General features: G+C 51.0%; 6 protein-coding genes across 6 annotated transcripts; 4 read left to right on the plus strand and 2 right to left on the minus strand.

Moving 5' to 3' along the window:
* Positions 1 to 473: 473 nt before the first annotated feature.
* On the plus strand, positions 474 to 1,670 carry CYS17 (Cysteine synthase 1; the record flags this gene model as incomplete). The annotated part of the gene is made up of 2 exons (XM_049249917.1): positions 474 to 612; positions 673 to 1,670. The coding sequence occupies 2 exons, from the start codon at positions 474 to 476 to the stop codon at positions 1,668 to 1,670; spliced, it is 1,137 nt and encodes a 378-aa protein (XP_049111077.1).
* A 978-nt stretch (positions 1,671 to 2,648) lies between these two features.
* Positions 2,649 to 4,017, minus strand: LOZ57_000821 (uncharacterized protein; the record flags this gene model as incomplete). The annotated part of the gene is made up of 4 exons (XM_049249918.1): positions 2,649 to 3,263; positions 3,344 to 3,800; positions 3,875 to 3,930; positions 4,009 to 4,017. 4 exons carry the CDS (start codon positions 4,015 to 4,017, stop codon positions 2,649 to 2,651), a joined length of 1,137 nt encoding a protein of 378 aa, XP_049111078.1.
* Positions 4,018 to 4,875: 858 nt separating this feature from the next.
* Positions 4,876 to 5,516, minus strand: TIM22 (Mitochondrial import inner membrane translocase subunit tim22; the record flags this gene model as incomplete). The annotated part of the gene is made up of 3 exons (XM_049249919.1): positions 4,876 to 5,208; positions 5,275 to 5,370; positions 5,436 to 5,516. The coding sequence occupies 3 exons, from the start codon at positions 5,514 to 5,516 to the stop codon at positions 4,876 to 4,878; spliced, it is 510 nt and encodes a 169-aa protein (XP_049111079.1).
* A 1,014-nt stretch (positions 5,517 to 6,530) lies between these two features.
* On the plus strand, positions 6,531 to 8,285 carry DLD2 (D-lactate ferricytochrome c oxidoreductase; the record flags this gene model as incomplete). Its single annotated transcript, XM_049249920.1, has 1 exon — positions 6,531 to 8,285. The coding sequence occupies one exon, from the start codon at positions 6,531 to 6,533 to the stop codon at positions 8,283 to 8,285; it is 1,755 nt and encodes a 584-aa protein (XP_049111080.1).
* Positions 8,286 to 8,815: 530 nt separating this feature from the next.
* Positions 8,816 to 10,907, plus strand: LOZ57_000824 (uncharacterized protein; the record flags this gene model as incomplete). Its single annotated transcript, XM_049249921.1, has 6 exons — positions 8,816 to 8,870; positions 8,948 to 9,015; positions 9,071 to 9,238; positions 9,289 to 9,890; positions 9,944 to 10,585; positions 10,646 to 10,907. 6 exons carry the CDS (start codon positions 8,816 to 8,818, stop codon positions 10,905 to 10,907), a joined length of 1,797 nt encoding a protein of 598 aa, XP_049111081.1.
* A 773-nt stretch (positions 10,908 to 11,680) lies between these two features.
* Positions 11,681 to 13,377, plus strand: LOZ57_000825 (uncharacterized protein; the record flags this gene model as incomplete). The annotated part of the gene is made up of 2 exons (XM_049249922.1): positions 11,681 to 13,107; positions 13,167 to 13,377. 2 exons carry the CDS (start codon positions 11,681 to 11,683, stop codon positions 13,375 to 13,377), a joined length of 1,638 nt encoding a protein of 545 aa, XP_049111082.1.
* Between the last annotated feature and the right edge of the window lie 175 nt (positions 13,378 to 13,552).

The following is a 13,552-nucleotide window of genomic DNA, read 5'->3' on the forward strand; positions in this document are numbered from 1 at the left end:
GATTCGTATCGGGAAGGGGTGGGGTGGGCGCGTTGGCCGTTATAAATGCCGATCTAGCTCCTAAATACTCTGTATGCCATGAATAAACGTATTACCAGGCCACATGAAGGCTATGACTCCAATAATTCCATTTAGTGCCCTTGATATCGCCTCTAAAAGATGCCTGATAATGCTTGATGTTGTTTCGCTGTCGAAGCTCCTCGTAGCTCTTGATTTAGTTTAACTCTTTTGGGACGATAAGGTAAACAAAAGCTAGACCGCATATGGACTAATAGTCTTGGCCAATTTGTACAGTTTGCAGCTGTCGATATCAAATATGCGGGGACCAATGGAAATTGAGATCAACCTCGGGTTTCAGAATCACGCCATCTGTGACAAGTTGACGGCTCTGCATTTCTCTCGAAGGACGTAAATCTGCATTGTTGCATCTGTCTGTAGCGCTTTCTTGACTCACTCAGTGTCTAAGGGCCGTTATGTTTCGCAGAGCCATCCGCAAACTATCTACATCCGCCGCTCGAGGCGCGGAGAGCTTGGTAGCTCAAGCGGAAACTAAAAACCAGTATGGAATTAGGGTATCCAAGGCACAAGGCTCAGTTAGTGGCCTGACGGGAGGTACCTAGGAATAGTCCTTCATTCCTTCCTCAAAGTGCTAATCTGTTCTTAACCCCAAAGCTATCGGAAACACCCCCCTCATCCGTCTGAACCGTCTCTCCGAGGAGACGGGCTGTAATATTCTCGGGAAGGCGGAATTCCAAAATCCGGGTGGAAGTGTGAAGGATCGTGCTGCATTATATGTCATTAAAGATGCCGAAGAACGTGGCCTGCTACGCCCTGGGGGCACTGTAGTCGAAGGAACTGCGGGAAACACTGGTATCGGTCTTGCTCATGTCTGCCGATCCAGAGGATACAAGTTGGTAATTTACATGCCAAACACACAATCCCAAGGAAAGATTGATCTTCTCAAACTTCTCGGAGCAGAGGTGTATCCTGTACCTGCAGTTGCATTCGAAAACCCAGAAAACTACAACCATCAAGCGAAAAGACACGCGGACTCTATAGACAACGCTGTCTGGACAAATCAATTTGACAATACCGCTAACCGTAGAGCGCACATCGAGACAACCGGTCCCGAGATTTGGGCACAAACAGAAGGAAAAGTCGATGCTTTTACCTGCGCTACGGGGACGGGGGGAACTCTGGCTGGTGTAACACGGTACCTTAAAGAGGCTAGCGATGGCCGAGTGAAATGCTTCCTTGCCGATCCACCTGGCTCCGTTCTCTTTAAATACATCTCCAGCGGTGGGAAATTAATCGAACGTGGTGGTAGCAGTATCACTGAAGGCATTGGTCAGGGCCGAGTAACAGACAATCTAAAGCCTGATATTGACCTCCTGGATGGCGCCTTACAAATTGCAGATGAGAAGAGTATTGAAATGGTGTACCGCTGCCTTGATGAAGAGGGCCTTTACATTGGTGCTAGTTCCGCTTTGAACGTCGTCGCTGCAAAGGAAGTCGCCGAGAAGCTGGGCAAAGGACATACGGTCGTTACGATGCTATGTGATGGTGCTTATAGATACGCCGATCGTCTGTTTTCTGACTCGTGGCTGAAAAGTAAAAATCTCAGAGATTCGATACCCAAGCACCTTGAGAAGTACATTGTCCTGCCATGATTTAAAATCTATGACCTGTTTTTATATTCTTGTTTGTATCTGGTTTTTATCAAGCTCTGCATGCTTGTCGTTTTCGTGGTTTGGTACAACTCTGCCGAAAACGCTGACGATACGTGTTGAATCCTGTGCATGATGTAAATAGACTGCTTATCGTCAAGCATATGCCCTCTTGTTTTCTTTCTTTCTTTCTTTTTTCGTGTTATTATTATTGCGAGACGTTTTTACCGGGAGAATAAATTTCGTTCCCTTCTCTCCCATTTGACGTTATCACTGTCCTCTGAAAATATTTCATGCGTGTTCTCGATTCTGGAAATTGCACCCTGCTTCTAGAGATAAGTTGGCGAGGCGGATAGTCTCCACACTGCAACTCCTGAAAGGGCAGAAAAGAAAAGGGGGATATGATTGCTTGGTTATTCTTTTATGAGAGGAGAGGGTGACTTATTTACACAGCCAAGAGGTAAGGGCCTTGGGTGATCATCTGGACTTAACTATCCATGTCATGTTATATTCCGGTTTCATAATCGATGCGGTCGATCAGCAACGAATTTTAATGCCAACTGGTAGGGTTTCGCGACAAGTTTCCTTTGGGCACCAGAAGTACGAGCCAGGGATGGTATCATTGGCATCCTTTCGGTTTGGAACACCCCGACTGATTTGCGGAACGAAAATAGAAACAAGAATAACAGGTAAAGGGAATTAAAAGAAAATATCAATTAAAACTTTCAAAGAAAAGGCGCTACTCTCCTTTTTCTAGGGAATGCATCATGCATAGAATCAGGTAAAGATACATGGGGATCAATAAGGATTAATCAAGTATGACGCAAAGGACTCCGATGCTGTGCAAGGGTATGAAAAGAAGAAAAGAAAAAGAGCGAAAACCCCAGAGAGATGTAATGGAACAGACACGAGGATGATACTCCCTACGCCACGACGCAGCAACAGTGACGATTGGTAGAGAACCCGGCATCGAGTGCGATCTCATAGCCGGAGCTGGGCTTGTATAACCTTGACATTCCACGACGCACCGTATCCGTTGTACCCAACACCACGGAGATTCCATTCCGAGGTAAAAGGCTGGGTGTTGCCCCCCGCATCTGTGGCACGACTATAAATTGTCTGGTTGGGCCCGCTGTCCATCTTGACGCGGGCGCGCCAGAGGACCCAGGCCCATTTATATTTCTGAGCGGGCTGGCCGGCGTAAAGGTCAGCATCGATCCAAGTTTTGCCCTCGTCTCCTGACACTTCGACGCGGATCACGGGGCCTTCGTGGCCGTGGGGGACGGCGTAGCCTTTGACTTCCACGTAACCGTCAGGCGTTAGTGTGACGGTCTCGCCGTCATCAGGAACGGCTACAACGGAGTTCACGAGCGTTTCTTGCATGCAAGGCATTTTGGGCCAGTATTCCTCGGCCATTTCCCATGTGAGGACCTCGGGCGGAAGGACCTTGTAATCATGGGCTTGGTAGAAATTCGGTGATTCGATGGTTTTTACTGTGATAGTGTCGAGCCATTTGACCCATCGAGCACCAATGATTCCGGGGATTACAAGGCGGACCGGATAACCGTAATCTGGACGTAGGGTCTCTCCATTCATCTGGGGTGCAGATGTCAGCATCGTACCGTACTCCTTCTTAATTGCTCGCCTGCCTGCCGGGTGTAGCAGCGAAATCTCACCTCAAGCGCCAAAATTACCTCCTTCCCAGGATCCATAGCTCTCCAAATTTCGATACTTCCAGCGTAGTAGTCATCGTCTTCGCAGAGAGCTTGATAGCATGAGAATTCGACATGCAACGGGCACTGCGCGGCATACTCGCTTTTGACGCCAGCTCGCAGTAGAACGTCGCGTAATCGGGGCCCCCTCCAAGTGCAATTCATCACAGCTCCATCCTTCCAATCAATGCCACGGACTTCCTTGAGTTTCGTTCGCATGGTATGCCGCCTGTTGCCAGCACACTGGAGCGCGCAGGTAACCTCATACTGGGTGTAATCCTCTCGCAGCTGCTTGAGGGTGAGATTTATGGGGTTCGTCACCTCGCCATTGACCTGGACAAGGTGCACGTCACCATCGATGGTGGGAATCGCGCTGTGGTTACGGTGGTATGCGCCTTTGCTGGTGATGTATCTGCGGCCGCTGGTCAACAAGGCCAGGCTTGGCCGACATGGGGGCTGCGCGACAGCCAGGGATTGCGGGCTCGGCCAACTTACTTAGAAACCAGTTCGCGCAGTGGCTGCTCCCGGTTCAGCGGCGGCTCTGCAAGGGTCTGCTCGGAGAATAAACGGCAAATTAGCAACGGCCGCTGGGTTGCAGCAGACGCACATCCATGCGCATCGAGACTCACATTTACCATCGTCACACAATAACAGGCTCTGGAGCCGGCTCTGGTTCTCAATCGAAGCGACGGCTAGAAAAAAGAGCGAGGAGAGAGAAGGATGGGTTTTGGGAGTCGAAGGGAGAAGGAAGAAAAGGGTAGGGCGTGGATCGTATCCTTAAATTCCTTGTTGACGACGCCCTTTTCTACGTGATCTGCAGGCACGAGAACTGGCCGCTTTTTGAGTAACGTCGGACAGCGAGAGAAGAAGGATTCCAAAGTCTACTAGCAGCCGACCACTCCAGGAATCCAGCGGTTGCCACGGCGCTGATGGGCACTCCAAGACAGGCCGCGGGCCAGCCGGAGTCTTACTTTGCCAACATTGCAGGCTCATGGTCTCCGCAGCCATCGCAGGATGAGGGGGCCAGCGGGGGAATCCATGGACACAGCGCAGGCTAGTTCCGCGGAAGCGAGGCGGCCGCCAATTGTGCTCCGCCTGACGGCCGTGGCGAATACAAAGCCTGGCGTGTTGGTGGTGCTGGTGCTGGCCGGCGCACCGGAACAGACGCCCAAACAGAGGGCGAGATGCCCCTACGCCCCGACTGGAGATATCTCGGCAGGCCAGTCCGCGAGCAGCTCAGCAAATAGTGAAAGCCAGAAGACGCACATCCTGCCTATCTCTCTTGGTCTTACGCTGCCCAGTGACCGTGCTGAGATGGATTGGCCCTCTAGGGTGGTTACTATACAGCGGATATGCAGTCAAGACCCAGTAAAAAACGCCAGCAAATGCAGCCCAAACTCCACCCCGACCCCCCGAACGCCTACACGGCCCAGAATCTAATAGAGGTCTATGTATGTGAACAGCACGAGAATAATAACATCCCCATCCAGTGAGCTTCAGTCGGACGGCTGCCGCATGTATGCATCGATGGCAGCGCTGAAGGCCGCAAAGCCGGCACATCCCAACGCGGCGGCTTGGGGCCCGGCTTTGGCGCCCAGGATACCGCCCGTGATGCACCCGGCAACGACGCCGTTCGTCAGGTCGTTCTTCGCGCGCAGTCCTTCGATGCAACATTCCGTGCCGCTGAACAGGGCGCCCACAATGGCGAAGTTTTTGGCGGAGCTAAACGACCGACTGCCCATGTCCTTGAATCCCCGTCGTAGCTGTTCGCGCACCGGAAGGCTGGATATTTCACGTCCCTGGGGGGTGAGAGGTGTATCGTACGACATCTAGGTAGAAATTATAACATTAAGTAACCGGTCCTGGGAGCTGATAAGGGGCAGGGCAAGGCATACGCTGCTCATGAAGAGACCAAAAGCTCCGCCCAAAGCGAAGCCCATTCCCCCAGCCATGACGGCTTTGACCGGACACGACTCCATGGCCGCTTGTATCTGCCCACCCACGCGTTAGCAGCGGAGCACCACATCGAGACTCAAGACCGACGCTTCACACATACATTCTTCACCATCGCCTGCTCTTGCTCGCTCATCCCGCCGGCTGCGAGGCCGCCGGGTTTGTTCATTCCTGGGAAGCTCATGGCTCAAACGCCGGACGCGGCTGAGGCGGTTTTGTTTTCAAAACGAATGGAAGAAGAACGGCGGCTAATACGCCAACACTTGGACTAGCATACAAATCGCGGCGGTCTCTGTTCTGGCGCGACGAAGCTCGCATTCCACAGCAGCTGAACGGTGCGCGAAATTTTTGCGACGAAGACCCGGTCTTGGCGCGGCGAAAAAGCTTGCGGCGCTTGACAGCCGCTTGTGCTGCAGCACCGTCGAGCTCGCCGCTCAAGCTGTCGGGCGTTGGGTAACAGCTGCGAGAAGCCGCTGGCTCGTCGAGCTGCCCCTCTGTGGGTGATCATAGCCACCAGCAGGTTTCCGCTTGCAGAGCCTGAGCCTGCCTTCGAGGGGCTACTCCGTCCCTAGTCCATCAACACAGATCCCCCCACGCCCAGCCCCAGGTAGATTCAACGTTCTCCAGCGACCGCATTTCTTATAGACGGTGAAGGCGCTGATAAGATGAATAACACTCCGTGATATATCGTATCTACGGTGCTCCCCGGCTACCCATTCACATGCCTGGTTCGGCCGTCGCTGTGCCCGGCACACACAAGCCTGCAAGGTGCAACGCATCGGGCGCAAGCCATGGATAATAGTACGCAGGGCCTCCAACTTAATCTGCCTGAAGAGAGAATCTTCTTGTTGCGCATGGATCTGGCTGGGACTCCATCGCATGAAGGCGCGCAGGCATGCGAGAAGACGCCCAACCCGGCCAACCACTCACCCCCCAAGCAGCACTGAGTGGCCGACTGCGACACGGCCGTAGCTAGCAGACCCAGCGTGCTGGTAAGGCCTCGTGTGTTCTTCTTGTATGCCGTCGCAGCAGTCCCAGCGTCGGCGAGTGGAGCGCAGGCCTGGCCGCGGTGGCTCTTGGGCGCAAGGATCCCGCCGATCACGGCCAGGCAGAATTAGACTCTCGGGCCATATTTCTTTGTATAAGACCATTCTCTCGCCCGGCATTGATTTCTGCTCGCCAGAGTTAGCGTTGCGCCATGTCAGGATCAGGTAGCCTCTCGTGCGTTCTGCGAAGGATGCGAATCATCGCACGGAGAAATCCCCTCGATCCTCGGCGCCTGCGACCCCCTTGCTCGTCCCTACGATCCTTTTCGACCACGGTGCCGGTGTTCCAGTCGCCTGTGCCCTCCCCCCCGACACAGCTGAAATTCACGACGGACAACTACCCGCAGCTGAAAAGGAACTCGAGCTTCTCTGAAGTCACCGCCGAGCATGTTCGGCATTTCAAGAGCATCCTCGGCGCCCAGTCAGCAGTCATCGACGGCGTCTGCGAGGATGCTGCCGATGATATCGAGCCGTTCAATCGAGACTGGATGAAAAAATACCGCGGCCATACCAGGCTGGTGCTAAAGCCGCAGAATGTGAGGGAAGTCAGCCGGATATTGCAGTACTGCAACGAGAATAAACTCGCGGTGGTTCCTCAAGGTGGAAACACGGGCCTGGTCGGGGGCGGGGTGCCAGTCTTCGATGAAATCGTGGTAAATATGTCGCGGATGAATAGGATTCGATCCTTCGATGAGAACTCCGGCGTCGTATCCGTCGACGCGGGTGTCATCTTGGAGACCGCGGAGAAGTACCTTGCCGACAGAAACCATATCTTTCCACTCGACCTGGGCGCAAAGGGCTCCTGTCATGTTGGAGGGAACCTCGCCACCAATGCCGGCGGCTTACGGCTGCTGCGCTATGGCAGCCTACACGGGAACGTCCTTGGCCTGGAAGCGGTCCTCCCGGACGGCACGATCGTCGATGACATGTGCATGCTCCGAAAGAACAATACTGGTTATGACTTTAAGCATCTCTTCATTGGCGGTGAGGGCACGATCGGCATCATCACGGGTGCATCGATCATTTGCCCGCAGCGGCCCAAGGCCGTCAATGTTGCCTATTTCGGCCTGCAGAGCTATGATCATTTATGCAAAGCCTTCCGCGAAGCGAAAGTTCAATTGTCTGAAATTCTTTCCGCGTTTGAACTGATGGATGGGAAGAGCCAGGACATGGTGCATACTGTCACTGGTCTCAAGAGGCCGCTTGACGGATCGTATCCTTTCTACTGTCTGATCGAAACGAGCGGGTCGAATGGGGAGCACGACAGCGCGAAGCTTGAGGCTTACCTAGAGCACGTTATGGGCGAGTCTATCGTTGAGGATGGGGTGCTAGCTCAAGATGAGACCCAGGCACAGTCGCTATGGCGCTGGAGAGAAGGCATTACTGAATCTCTGAGTCATCTTGGTGGCACATACAAATATGATGTTTCCATCCCGCTCACTGAGCTATATCAGCTCGTCGAGGATACTAAGGAGCGCCTCTCCAATGCAGGCCTTGTTGGGAACGATGATAGCTACCCTGTGCACGAAGTGCTCGGGTATGGGCATATGGGAGACTCAAATCTCCACTTGAATGTGGCTGTGCGGCGCTATAGCAAGGAAGTAGAGAGCATGATTGAGCCGTGGGTCTATGAATGGATACAGCAGCGAAAAGGGAGTATTAGCGCTGAACATGGCTTGGGAATCGCGAAGAAGGAATTTATTGGCTACAGCAAGAATGATACCATGATCAAGCTGATGCGCCAGTTGAAAACGCTCTATGACCCGGTGAGTCCCATACTCATATTCACTCCCCCTTTCCAGACCTTTCCTTATCTAATGAGCATCTCCATAGAATGGAATAATGAACCCGTACAAATACATATAATGATCTGCAATGCAGACGCAATGCTTATCCCTGCAGAGTAATGTAGACAGTGTTTCTTGACGCATGATATCCCTTTATTCCAGCCGAGATGATAGACTTCTGGGGGGCACCTAAAAGCGAATTACGCCTGCGCTAACAACGGTTGTCTCGCGCGGATATGCAGCCGTTCACGCCTCCCCGCTGTTCAGAATCTCGGGTCTTGAGCCCGTTCAACTGCCGCGCGCAAAACGCGCCTGGCGGCTGACTCAGCACCCCTCCCCACCCTTAGCGCACCCAATCGTGCGGCCTCGCACGGCGGTTGCCCCGGACAACCCGTGCCAAGTTGCTCACCCATAATAAGGGAAAAATCGCATCTGTTCTGTGATGAATCCAACTTTTATGCTTATCCAACGGTCGTGAATTCTTTTCCGGCATTATCTATATTTTGCTTAGTTACTTTACTTTTGGATATTTTTTTTCTTAAAAGTGTTTGTCAAACGGCATTGGTTACCCACAGCTATTGTTAGAGGCTTCGCAAGCTACGTGCTGGGCGCTTGGGGCCGGACGCAAGTCATCGTGCGTAGAAGCAAGAATGGCTGACGAAGGCGGGTTAGCAAATCATTACCAAGTGCTAGAGGAGCTTGGGAGTAAGTCAACGTTTTATCTCCCTCGTTACTGGCAATGGCGAGGCAAAAAGATTAATTTATCCGTTTTTGAACGTTAGGTGGAAGTTTTGGAACGGTGTATAAAGCTATCGAGAAAAGCACCGGTGAAATCGTTGCCATCAAGCATGTATGGAGACTTGTCAAAACGGCCCGGCGTGGTTACTTATTCTTCTTGCGGATAGATCGATCTTGAATCGAGCGATGACGATATCCACGAAATCCAGCAGGAAATTTCGGTGTTAGCGACGTGTGCGAGTCCGTATGTCACGCAGTACAAGACAAGTTTTCTTAGGGGACATAAGTTATGGATTGTTATGGAATTTTTAGGTGGTGGCTCTTGTCTTGACTTGGTATTTATCTCGAGGGAATGAGGTTCGCGCGGCCGTTAACATAAGAATAGCTGAAACCGGGGTCGTTTAACGAAGCGCATATTGCCATTGTCTGTCATCAACTTCTTTTAGGACTCGACTACCTCCATCAGGAAGGAAAAATACACCGTGACATAAAGGCCGCAAACGTTTTACTAGCACAAACCGGAAAGGTCAAACTGGCGGATTTCGGAGTCGCAGCCCAGCTTTCAAATATCAAATCGCAACGAAATACACTTGTCGGTACACCCTTCTGGATGGCACCAGAGGTTATTCAGCAAGCAGGGTATGATTTCAAGGCAGATATTTGGTCCCTGGGTATCACTGCTATGGAAATGGTCAACGGAGAGCCACCGCACGCGGATACCCATCCAATGAAAGTCCTCTTCCTTATTCCGAAAGCTCCTGCACCAAGATTAGAAGGAAACACTTATAGCGCGAATTTTAAGGACTTCATTGCCCAGTGCCTGATCAAAGACCCGGATCGACGACCAACCGCGAAAGAGCTACTGAGACATAAGTTCATTCGAGGAGCCGGAAAAACGGAGGCTCTGCAGGAGCTAATTCAACGGCGCCAGGAATGGGATGCAACTAAAGGGGCTTCTAGCAACATTAAATATTATGCCGAGTCATTGTACGTGATATGAAGAAAATCTTGATTGGCATATAAGTACTAACACGATATAGAAATACTTTGACACAGTGTAATGACGACGATGGCTGGGTATTCGATACAGTGAAACCTGGCACAATTGCATCCGCCAAAAACGCTCAGAAACGATTACGGTCGGCTTCATACTCCCTGGCAGACGTGGACGAGGCCGCAGAATTGATGGACAACCTCGATATAACGGATACGATGTCGGAAACGAGATCCACAGCACACTCCACCGTTCGACGTCTCCCTGCTCCAGAACTTCCGCCTTCAGTAAGGCGGGCCAAGAGCAAGCGAAAGTCGAGTGGTGCAAAACAGCCCTTAGGTGTTGACCTCAGCTTTGGGAACAGTCCGTCTACAGTGAGGCAGTTCCGCCGCGTCTCCGATAGGAACGACTCCGAAAACGAAAATCCAGGGTATATTTCAAGTATGGATGAGAATTATCCGCCTAAAACCCTCTTCTCTTCTGAGCCACAAAGTAAAGAAAGTGTGCTTGGAAAACGCATGTATAGCGTTGGAATTGGCCTTGCTTGCCAGGAGGCTTTGGCAAATACATGGGATCAGGGGAAGAGGGAGGCACTCTCCCGGCTTGCGGAAGCGTGGAGCGAACTTGAAATGCTCGACCCGGAGGGCGTATACCAAATAATCAAGTCTTCTTATGAGAAGCTCGTAGCGTAAGTGTTTTGTGGATTTGACCATACTCTTATCATCTCACTAATCAGCTTTCTATACAGTGACCCTAAAGTTGCAACAGTCCTCTCTAAAGCAACTCCCGCTGACTCCCCACAGAGACCGAAACTCATGCTAGCTCAAAATAACCCTCATCTTAAGAGTCACAAGAGACGCCAGTCGGCCCAGCTCACATCTGAACAGCATTTTGGAAATTCCAAACTTCCCAACCAATGTATCCCCGGCATGGAACATACTAAACAGCTGGCTGATGTCCTGTATGGCCGCTGGAGCGAAGGCTTGCGAAACCGATGGGCTGCTTCATAATGTTGCCCCAGAAAAAGTAACCCTACCCACCCTCGCACTGGCCCGTGGGCTGATGTTCATGTATATTACACACGTCTATCTTTTGTTTTGTGAACTTTCAATATCTCCCTGCATTCTATTTCTTATTCCCCGCAATGGCGTCTTCATTTGAACGGCCAAGAAAACCATTTACATGGAGTTGAATGGCTTTCGGTACGCTGTTGAACCTGTTTTGTGTTATTTTTCCTCTTTTCCACTGACTATATTGAAGGAAAATTTGTGTTTTGACTTACACTCATCATGTATGATTTCATATTTTTCTTCCTGTCGTTTCTTTTTGTGCTTTGAGAAAGGTGTTGGATGGGGTCGAGGCAAGCGTGCACATCATTCGTTTGAAACCACATTGGAAGGGTATACGGGACCTTCTGGAACCAAAATCTAAAAAATTGGATGTAGGTGCCATACATATTTAGGTAGATAGCTATCAAGACATTTACCGTGACTCATGGCCATAGCCCCCTAAACGTTCCGGCCTGGTGCTACCCCGGGAATTTACACTAAGCCACGGCTGGCTAGCGGTCGCCAAGGATGTCGTCGTCGCCGTTGAAACATCCGCGTTGATCTCCCCTGAGCTCATTGTTTTGGTTTGCTTCAGAGTTCGAGAATTCCCCGGCCGTTCTTCTCCAGCAAAATATCTTTCATAGACACCCACGCATGACCCACGAGTTATGTTGGGCTCCATATATTTCTCATGAATGTTTGACTGCCGCTGAATGCGTTGACGTCTCGGTCCCATGGATACTCTCCCGAACTCTGAATCTTCAAAGGGCAAAGCATCTTTGCCTTCTCCGGAACCCGACAATGACGAGCCGCGAGGCCAACCTTCGTCACTCCCTCCTCGCCCCCATGCTGCTGCTCGACATACAAAACGATTGACTGTCAATTTCCCTATTGGCCCGTATCCTCCCCAGCCTGATCAAGCTTCCCCATGTACGGGTACGATGTCTCCGCTCGCCCGTTCATCGACGTTTGCACCCTCGAATCGGTCGTTAGCAAGTCTGGCATTGAATGAACCGGATAATGAGAATGACTTTTATTTGACAGCTCTTGCTGCGCAGGAGAGAAAGGTTCTGGAGCTCAGAGAGGAGCTTCAGAAAGCCGAGGCAGAACTTACAAACCTCAAAAAGCAGTGGGCGGCACGAGAAAAAGGGAGGCGGCGGACGGAGATTGTCCATCATGCAGAAGTTATGAAGCCTATCAAAACAACATCAGACGAGACTGCTACGAGTAGTTCCGATTCGGGTCGATCTTCTCCTCCTGATCTTACGAAATTGGCCTTGCAAACGAGAATGAGTCGGGAAATTGAAAGAAAGCATAGCTCAAGGCAGTCGATCTCACAATTTTCAAATGGCACCGCTAGCTCTGCCGGGCGGCCAAGAACCGTGTTCCAAAGTTCTCGTCACGCAAGAACCCTCTCACTGTTGTCGCCGAATGGTGCAGAAACTTTTTCACACAACCAGATTATTAGTTCTTCCCAGAGCCTAGAAAACGCTCGAAGCTCCACACATCCCAGGTCCGCTACACTTCCGTCGATTGATCGTACAGACACAGCTACTACCGAAAATGCTGCCCCAGTTGTCAGCATTGAAAACGAGCGAAATGTGTGGCGCCATTCCCTGCCCATAACCCAAGATGGAACTGCTGACGCCTTAGTGCGTACTGGAAAGCAGATGGCTTCGGATTTCAAAGACGGATTTTGGACGTTTTTGGAAGATATTCGCCAAGCTACTGTTGGTGAAGAAGGAATTAATGCCACTGAGGTGAGGTCAATGCAGGGGTCTCATCGTGCTCTGCGTCAGTCCAAAGTTGCAGTGGATCGTTCTGTGAGTAAAGGCAGATCAACAACACCGTCTGCTGCTGCTAGATCCAAGTCATCAAAAGCGAAGAAAGCGTCGACGTCAACCACAGAAGACTCCTCTTTCTGGAGTGAGTTTGGAATTGACTCCCCCGATATGAAAGCTCAAAACAATGGGATTTCAAACGACAATGAGAAGAAGCAAAAACCTGCGTCCAATCTTTTAGATGTGGATGATAACTGGGATGTATGGGAATCCCCCCAACCCAAAACCCATACACCGTCCTCAAGTAGCTCCACATTTCCTTCTTTCAGGCGAGACCCGTCGCCTTCGACGAGGGCGAGTAGTCCTCGGACAAGTGCAAGGTCAGCAGCACCGTTTCGACTCAGGGCACTTTGTATCCAGCCAACTAACAACTTTGCAGTTACGCAGATCTAAAGGCACTCGAAACTGACCAAGCTACGAGTAATGGTCAAACCGAAAGTATCCCATGGCCTGTTATAACAAAGTTGCGTCCTTCGAATCTAACGAGAACGGCGTCGAGTTTAATGGAAGAGTGGGAGCGCAGCTTATCCCCTTCACCTTCCCCACCCATGAAACAAAAGGCCGCTTCTCAAGTAGCTAAAAGTGACTAAACGCCAGTAACTATGCTCCTTTTATATTTAGAAGCATTACCTCATTTTTATTGCCGAATCAGTTTCCCGATATTAGCGCATAGCTTCTCTGCTATGATGAAACGGAAACACGGCGTCTTAAGCTCAACAGCGTCTTTCAATCACATGCTACGCTTTTGCATGTATTTCTTTTTAT

Source organism: Ophidiomyces ophidiicola (assembly GCF_022830035.1).
Source record: "Ophidiomyces ophidiicola strain CBS 122913 chromosome Unknown scaffold_2, whole genome shotgun sequence".
In the NCBI taxonomy this organism is placed as follows: Eukaryota; Fungi; Ascomycota; class Eurotiomycetes; order Onygenales; family Onygenaceae; genus Ophidiomyces; species Ophidiomyces ophidiicola.